Source organism: Merops nubicus, unplaced genomic scaffold (genome assembly GCF_000691845.1).
Source record: "Merops nubicus isolate BGI_N331 unplaced genomic scaffold, ASM69184v1 scaffold9789, whole genome shotgun sequence".
Classification (NCBI taxonomy): domain Eukaryota; kingdom Metazoa; phylum Chordata; class Aves; order Coraciiformes; family Meropidae; genus Merops; species Merops nubicus.
The window spans coordinates 3637-11925 of NW_008633030.1; the positions used below are offsets into that span (position 1 = coordinate 3637).

Below are 8289 nucleotides of genomic sequence, written 5' to 3' on the forward strand. Positions count from 1 at the left end.
AGCTTCCCAGCCTCTGCTGGACTCTCTCCAGTAGTTCCTTGTTTCTCTTGAACTGGGGAGCCCAGAACTGGACCCAATACTCCAGTGGTGGCCTCCCCAGGGCAAAGCAAAGGGCAAGGAGAACCTCCCTCAGCCTGCTGGCCACTCTTCTTCATGCACATTATCCCCATCTCAGAATTTTCAACCAACCCTTGGACTAGCTGAGGTTTCATCATCCAAAAAACTGACAGCACCTTTTGGCAGTCCACTGGCTGCATACAAATCACGGTCACTTGCTTTCAGAACCACCTCTACAGCTGAAGTGGCTGCTGTGTGTCACCAAGAGCTGCCCAAAGCAGCTTTTCCCTTTGTACCTCATGGAACAAGCTGCTCTGCTAAGGAAAGACTGAGGACCCGTTTCTCCCAGGTGCTGGACTCCATCTGACAAGCCTGTGACTGGCCTGAGTCCCTTCCCCAGGTTTTGTTAAGGACAGTTTCATCTACAGTGTGTTTGTTTCCCACCCCTCCACCTGGGGACAATTCATGTCTCAGCTGCATAGAATCTGATCACAGAAGGTAGGTGGCAAGGTCTTCCACCCAGGAGTTACCCTCCACAGAACATTTTGTGCCCAGACAGACTAGCTGCTCCTCTGCCCCCAGCACTGTCAGCTCCCTTTTGTTTTCCAGTCTGTAGTGAAATACCAACCCCACATCCCACCTGCAGGGTGGTTCTCCCTTTCCAAGGGGCATATCTATATACAAACACCAACTTGAAGGGAGGAGTCCCAAGCAGATCTCCCAGTGCCTGCCCCAGGGCCCTGGCACCTGTTCCACAGGCAACTGGACAGAAGCCTCCCAGCACACCACGGGGTACTCACATCATCCTGACCCCCTCCCGGTCCACGTGATGGATCTCTGCCAACACTGCACTCATGTCAAGGTTTTTGGTCATTTCTTCTAAAGCGTTTTCAGGAATCATATCTATGTAAAAAAACAAAGCAAAACACTAGAACAGCTGCAGTTCCCCCCCAGCCTAAGAAAGGCAGTAAAGCCCCAGGGGCTTTGGGCTGCTCAAGGCCCCAGCTGCCCGGGGCAGGCCAGGCACTGCTGTGCCCTGCACTCAGCTGTCACCACCGCTCTGCCCCCGAGGCCCCCCGGCCCTGCCTGCTACAAGCACCATGGAGGGCATGGTTTCCAGGTGCCAGCTGAACGACAGCCTCATGAGGCTCCAGAGAAGGGGAGAGGTGCCACCTGGGGCTCCATACTCACGCTGGTGCCCGACGATGCAGTGAGCAGCCAGCAGCTTTAGTGAGGGCACCTCAAACAGCGCCTGGTGGAACAGGAGCTCCCGGGCAGTGGGACGCCTGCCAGGGTCCTGCTCTAGACACTTCTGGATGAACTCCTGGAAGACAAGAGCTGTGTGAGACCAGGCGCAGGCGCAGGGGCAGGGGCAGGGCCCCCGCGGCGCCCCTCACCCTCTGCAGCGGGTCCTCCAGCAGCTGGATGGCGCTGTTGATGGCCTCCTGCGGCACGTAGGAGGACTCGCCGTTCCCCTGGATCTCCAGCACGGCCATCTGCAAACACAGCGCAGGACGCGTGGAAACAGGCCCGTCACCTTAGAAAAGGCCTTCAGGACCACAAAATCCAACCACCCCCAGCACTGCCAGGTCCCCACTGCCCCCTGGCCCTCACCCCACATCTCCACGGCTTGGGAACCCCTCCAGGGGTGGGGACTCCACCACTGCCCTGGGAAGGCCATGAACACACTTGTGGGCAAGAAATTGTTCCTCAGGTCCAACCTAAACCTTTCCTGGTGCAGCTTGGGGCTGTTTCCTCTTGTCCTTCACTGAGGATTACTGACTACACCGAGCAGTGCTCAGGGAGACCACTGCCAAGTGTGAGATCACAACAGCAGCTGTTTGGTGCTATTTAAGGTCACAGTTTGTGGAGACAGAGAGCAAGTGACTGTCTCATCATGGCAGCTTGTACCTCACACCCCAAGAGACTGGCAGGGAGACCCGAGAACTGTGCCAGCATCACCTCGGACACTAAGTGCCCCCTCTTTGAATCTCATGATTCATTGGCCTGTGCTCCTGCTTGACAGTTCCCATCCTCTAATGAAGCAGCAGCTGGATCACCACCAGTTCCCAGCAGTGTCCCTCCTGGCTGCACCACTAGCTCTGTCACAGGCAGGAAGGCAAGCACACCACCCAGGAATGGGCTCCACCCAATGCACCCAGAGATCTTCCAGCTAGGAAAGGCTGGCAAAAGATTCCAGGAAATGTCTTAAGATTTGGGGGTTGGACTAGATGATGTTTAAAGGTCTCTCCAATCCAAAGTGTTCTATGATTCAACTCAAATTTTACTTCCTGAAACTTGTGTTTCTACAGTTCTCCCACTTCACTCATGAGATGTGCACCACAGGCTGAGCATTCTTTGTGTGGGCTCTTTCTGACAATTCTTCCCAGAAAATACTCCTATGAACAACTCCCATTTCCTAGGCTTGGGCCTACTGATTGCAAAGACACAAGAAGGACTCCACTGCTAGGATCAGGCACATCAGACTCATACCTAACTGCAACCAGCACCTGAACCAGGTGGGGACAGGCTGGCTGAGAACAGTCAGGGACCACATCTGTCCTCTCCTCCAGATACCTCAGGAAGAGCAAAGCTCCAGATACAGTCTGTAGCAGTGACTGTTCCCACTAGCCAGTGGGTCAGACTTCAGAACTAGCTAAGAATCACAGAATCATAGAGTTATTTAGGTTGGAAGAGACCTTAAAGATCATCAAGTCCAACCATCCCCAGCCCTGCCAGGTCCCCACTGCCCCATGTCCCTCACCCCACATCTCCACGGCTTGGAAACCCCTCCAGGGGTGGGGACTCCACCACTGCCCTGGGCAGCCTGGCACAGCCCTGGACAGCCCTCAAGGGCAAGAAATTGTTCCTCAGCTCCAACCTCAGCCTCCCCTGGGGCAACTTGAGGCCCTTTCCTCTTGTCCTATTAAGGCCCACAGCGTGATGAAGAGCACATGAAGGGTTTCATGATCTACACGTGACTGAGCATTTCACTTCCAAGCACAGCACCAAGGCAGCCCCAGCAGGGACCCCTCTGAGGCAAAGTGCATCTGGCTCAAGGTGTGCTTGTTACCAAGCCAACCCACCCACAACCAGAGCATCTCCACAGAGCTATTTCCTTGCCACAAACTCCTTCTGCCCCTGTCCCAGAGCCACAGTGGTCCACACTCACCTCCAGTGCACACATCCCAAAGGAGTAAATGTCCACAGCAGTGGTGACGTTGGCAACTTCTGCAACACAGATATAAAGCTCTTTTATCAGTCCACCCCTGCATTCAGCAGGCCCCGCCAGCCAAGACCCCCTCCTGTGGCAGCCTGCTACTGTAACCCCACAGCCTTCTCTCCCTCCTCTGCTGCCACAGGACAGAGCAGCTGAAACACTTCAGCAGGCCAATAACCCAGAACCAGTCACATGGCATCTGTCATGAGCCTGTAGCTGAGACCAAGGTGTCAAACAGCCTGGAAGCATTAGCAAGGCCCACAGAGCCAGGCCTGCAGCTGTGGCCACACCATACCTCCATATTCTGGGGCAAAGAAGTGCAGGTTCTTCTGCTCCTCACGACAGGTCTTCACATGGTTGTTAATCGTGTCCGGCGCCACTAGAAGAGAGTCATGGATGCTCAGGAGGCAGGAAAATGCAGCCCAACCCCCAGCCATGTGTGCAGCTGCAGGGCTCCCTGGTGCCCCAAGGCACAGGGGAGGCACACTGGCCCTCTGTCAGTCCCATGTTATGCTCAGCATTACCCTCCAAGAGCAAACCTGGGCACCACAGGTGAATGGGAAGTGCTGGGCCTGAAAACACCTAACTGAAATCAGGCCTAGAGCATGTCACATGCAGCTCAACTGTAACAGAGGCCCTGGGAAGTGCCAGAGGTGCCAAGATCACTGCAATTAGCCACCACCTCAGGGCTTGAGGAGAGGGACACATGTACAAGGCAACTCTTCCACATATCAGCAGGGCACAAGCACCTCCAGACAGAAGTCAAGGAAAGCAGCTGAAGGAGGAGAGATGATCTCCCTGACAGCAGGGGCCTCCACAGCAACAGCCACAAACCCCTCAGAGCTGCAGGGAGGGAATACCTCCGAGCTACAAGAACAATGAGCAGAAGACAAGTATGGATTCCCTCAAAAAGATAAGCCTTAAGGACAGCCATCTCTGAAGACTGCAAACAACTCTCCAAAACCAGGCTGCCTCCACCAAGGAGAAACACTGAGGAGGGCAGGGAGCACAGAGTCATCATCCCATCCCATTCCATCCCATCCCATCATCATGGCAGCCCTCAGGCTGATCTCCCATTCTGTCACCTCCTGGACAGTCACAGTTGGTCCCATATTGCTACCAGGCAGGTTTACATGGGATGTGCCAAACCACCTGTGTTCCTGCAGCTGTTCCTGAACTAGGGCAGGACACACCAAGGAGGGATCATTGAATAAGAGTGAAGTAGTCCCCAGCCCCAGAGCAGAGATGTTCTCTGGGCTGTATCAGACAGAAAGGACCTTCCTTCCTCAGTAGCTCAGCCCAGCCTTGCTGTGTGGCACCTACCAAATCATCTCCTCTGCTCTGAGCACTGGAAGAGGAGCTTCCTCCAGTGGCCAGTGTTCACCTTCCCAGCCAGAGCTGAGGAACAGCTGACTGCTTCTTCTTCTTGTGCTGTCTCTTCCCTTGGGTGTCCAGTCAGACCACACCATTCCTAGTGCTCACCTGCTCACAAACACCACCAGGTCCTCTCAGCTTCACAGCACCAAGCAGAGCTGAATGCTTTGTCTTCCTCTTCAGCCCTGCTCTGTGTTTTCCCAGGGACACCAGCTTGAGACGAGCTCTGTCCAGGGCCATGCACCACCACCCCAGCTCTCTACTGGGCACCCGAGGGATCTTAACAGTGCACACAAGACAAGTGTTTTTCCTGCATTCAGCACTTCCTCCTTGCCACTGCCCAGCAGTCCTTCCCCTCCTCCTGCAGCACCACTGAACCACCTGGTCCCCTGCCAACGCCCGAGGATTCTCCACAGCAGGAGTGTGCCACTCCACTCTTCTGACAGTGCTCAAGCACACCACAGCCCAGGTTCCAGCAGGAGCAGAGGAAAACAAGATGGCACCACGAAGGATCAACAACTAACCTCTAAGATTGGTCCCAGGCTTGTTATGCAGTCCAGCAACATGGACAAGCACCACATCTATGCTGCACTGTATCAGCACCACAGGGACCCCACAGCCCTCAGCTGGAGGCCAGACTGTCTGTTTGCAGCCATAAGAGGATGGCTGCAGGCACAGGGCAGGCGTGAGACCACGTTATCATCACAGAATCACAGAGGGGTGGGGGTTGGAAGGGACCTCTGAAGATCATGGCAGCCCTGGAGCAGGCTGCCCAGGGAAGTGCTTCAATCACCATCCCTGGACGTGCTTAAAAACTGTGTAGATGTGCTGCTCAGGGGACATGGTTTAGCAGTGGAATTGGTAGAGTCAGGTGAATGGTTGGACTTGTCTTAAAGGTCTTCTCCAACATAAACAATTCTATGATTCTATGATCACCTCTTCCAGCCTCCCTGCCACAGCAGCTTTGCCCAGAGGAGAGCTGCAGATCATGCCTGCCCTCACACCCTCAACACCTTCACTACTGAGCAGCCTGAGTGCACCAAACCACAACATTTCACAACCTGCTTCATCTGCACCCAGAGATGACAAAGGCATTTTTATCAGGGAGGGCAAAGCCTAGAAAATAAGCAACCAGGAAGCTACTGGAAACAAAGAGCAGTGTAGAGCAATCAAACACTGAGTCAGACAGGAAAAGCCACAGCAGATTTCAGCATCCAAGCATGCTACAGCCCCACAGATCTCTATCAGGGAGTGTAAAGTGTTAGCAAAGTTATCTGCAACACTGAGTCACCAGAAGTAGGAGGATTTTACCATTTTTAACAGTTGAATGTCTAATGAGATGAAGGGGCAGGGAGGTTCAGTGCATGAGAAGTTCACCACACGTAGTTCCCAGCTGCTTACACCCCTGTTTGTTCTCACCACAGCCACTGATGTCTCTGCTCAGTGGTACAACTAACCCTGCTGCTAGGGTCAGGGTGCCCACGTCTCACCTCAGAGCAAACACTGCTGAGGCAGAGCCAGCAGCACCTGCAGCAGAGAGCTGATGTCAAACCAAAACTCAGGTGATACAGAACCATAAAACCACAGAATGGCTGAGCCAGGCAATGACCTCTGGAGACCACCTTGTCCACACCCCTCCTCCAGGGACACTGAGACCTGGCTGCCCAGGACCATGCCCAGATGGCTTCTGAGTAGCTCCAAGGACAGAGGCTCCACCTCCCTGAGCAGCCTGTGCCAGTGCTCAGTCACCCTCACCCTGAAAAGTGTTCCCTGATGCTCAAAGGGACCCTTCTCAGGTCCCGTTTGTCCCCCTGGCCTCTGGTCGTGTCACTGGGCACCACTGGTAGATCCTGTCTCTGTTCCCTCAGCACCCTGCAGCTATCTACTGCCATGGATTGAACCCCCTGGAGCCTTCTCCACTCCAGGCTGAGCAGTCCCACCTCCCTCAGCCTCTCCCTGCAGCAGAGATGCCCCAGGCCCTTCAGCATCCTGGTGTCTCCCCACTGGACTCTCCCCAGTCTGTCCATGTCTCTCTGACACTGGGAAGCTCTGCTCTGGACCCAGCATGCCCAGGGCAGCCCCCTGGTGCTGAGCAGAGGGGAAGGACCAGCCTCCCCCTCAGCCTGCTGACAGTACCTTGCCTAGAGTAGCCCTGGATACCACTGGCCACCTCTGTGCCAAGGGCACGTTGCTGGCTCCTGGAAATATGGGCACCCAGGCAGGATGGGGAGCAGAACCAGCACGCTGGGTCAGAACCCTGTGAAGTGGTGCAGGATAACTTCATGTCCAAGGAAAGAAGGGTTCAGAGTTTTACACTGACATGTGTGAGCACATCCATGACATGGAAGTGGAAAGAGAGCAGCCAGAGCAGGAAATGAAGACCACAGCCCCTAGAAAGGACGAAGAGGACCTGTAAGGTAAGTGCTTCTCAATCCTGGCTGCATGCAGGGACCTGGGAGCTTAGCACCCCTTTGTCTGGAAGGGCTCATGACACAAACAGCTTCATTCTGAACAAAGTGCACAAGGAGATTTGAAATCTACACACCACCCCAAGTTCTGAGTTCTAGACCAGAGGAATGAAGGACAGGGACAAGGCAAGCCCCTGCTTGGGCTGCACCATCTGACTGCACCACAGTACTCACATCAGAAGGATGAAGGGGTAGCAGGACAGCTGCTCCTGCTCAGTTCTTTCACAATTAAACAGTAGGGCACTAATTGAGCAGCCTCACAGCACCCTGTGAGCATTACACATAAACACAGAAACAAGCCCAGACCTTCACTGGAAAGCTGCTGCGGGGGAATCTCCCACTCCCAGAAGAAAGATGTACACAGAAAAAGCAAGTCCTCAGAAACAGAACTATGGGAACTACTTTGTTTTGATCATCTCTGCTTAACAGAACTTTGTACTGAACCAGTATCAATTGTTTTGATTCAAATGCAATTAGGGTCCACAAGTTTGAGTGCTTTAAGTTTCTCTTCCCAGAATTTCAGGCTTCACATCTCTGTGATTACCATTGTTTCACAACATGCTAAAGGGAAGCTGTGCAAGTGACCTTGGAAGCCTTAAAACAGAAAAGCTCTCCCCGAAATGAGAAGCCAGAGTGAAAACACTCCTTGGCCCACACACCTCGAGGCCTGAATCACAACACTGTCACAAAACTGGAAGGGACCTCTTAAGAACACAGCCCCAACCCTGCTCATGCAGGGGCAGCTAGAATCATAGAATGTTTTGAGTTGGAAGAGACCTCAAAAGGCCATCTTGTCCACCCCCTCTGCAGTACACAGGGACATTCCCAACTAGAGCAGGTTGCTCAGAGCCCATCAAGCCTGACCTTGAATATCTCCAGGGATGGAGCGCAATATCTCCAGGGATGGGGCCTCCAGCACCTCTCTGGGAAGCCTGTTCCAGTGTTTCACCACCCTCATAGTAAAGAGCTTCCAAATGTCCAATCCAAATCTGCCCTGCTCGAGTTTAAAGCCATTGCCCCTCGCCCTGCTGCTCCACATGCTAGTGACCAGCCCTTCCCTGGCCTTCCCACAGGCCCCTTGAGGTACTGGAAGGCCACCACAGGGTGTCCCCAGAGCCTGCTCCTCTCCAGGCTGAACGGCCCCAGCTCTCCCAGCCTGTGCTCAGGAGA

The 8289-nt window shown here is 54.1% G+C and overlaps 1 protein-coding gene across 1 annotated transcript in view; it reads right to left on the reverse strand.

Moving 5' to 3' along the window:
- Positions 1 to 8289, reverse strand: part of NRBP1 (nuclear receptor binding protein 1) — a gene marked incomplete at its 3' end in the record, with an annotated part of 21151 nt that overhangs the window by 3558 nt on the left and 9304 nt on the right. Inside the window, exons 7-11 of the mRNA XM_008948091.1 lie at positions 3573 to 3656; positions 3230 to 3288; positions 1455 to 1553; positions 1249 to 1381; positions 858 to 960 (exon numbers count right to left, since the gene is read on the reverse strand). Of these exons, the coding sequence (XP_008946339.1) occupies positions 858 to 960; positions 1249 to 1381; positions 1455 to 1553; positions 3230 to 3288; positions 3573 to 3656 (478 nt within the window). The remainder of the gene's footprint in view (positions 1 to 857; positions 961 to 1248; positions 1382 to 1454; positions 1554 to 3229; positions 3289 to 3572; positions 3657 to 8289) is intronic.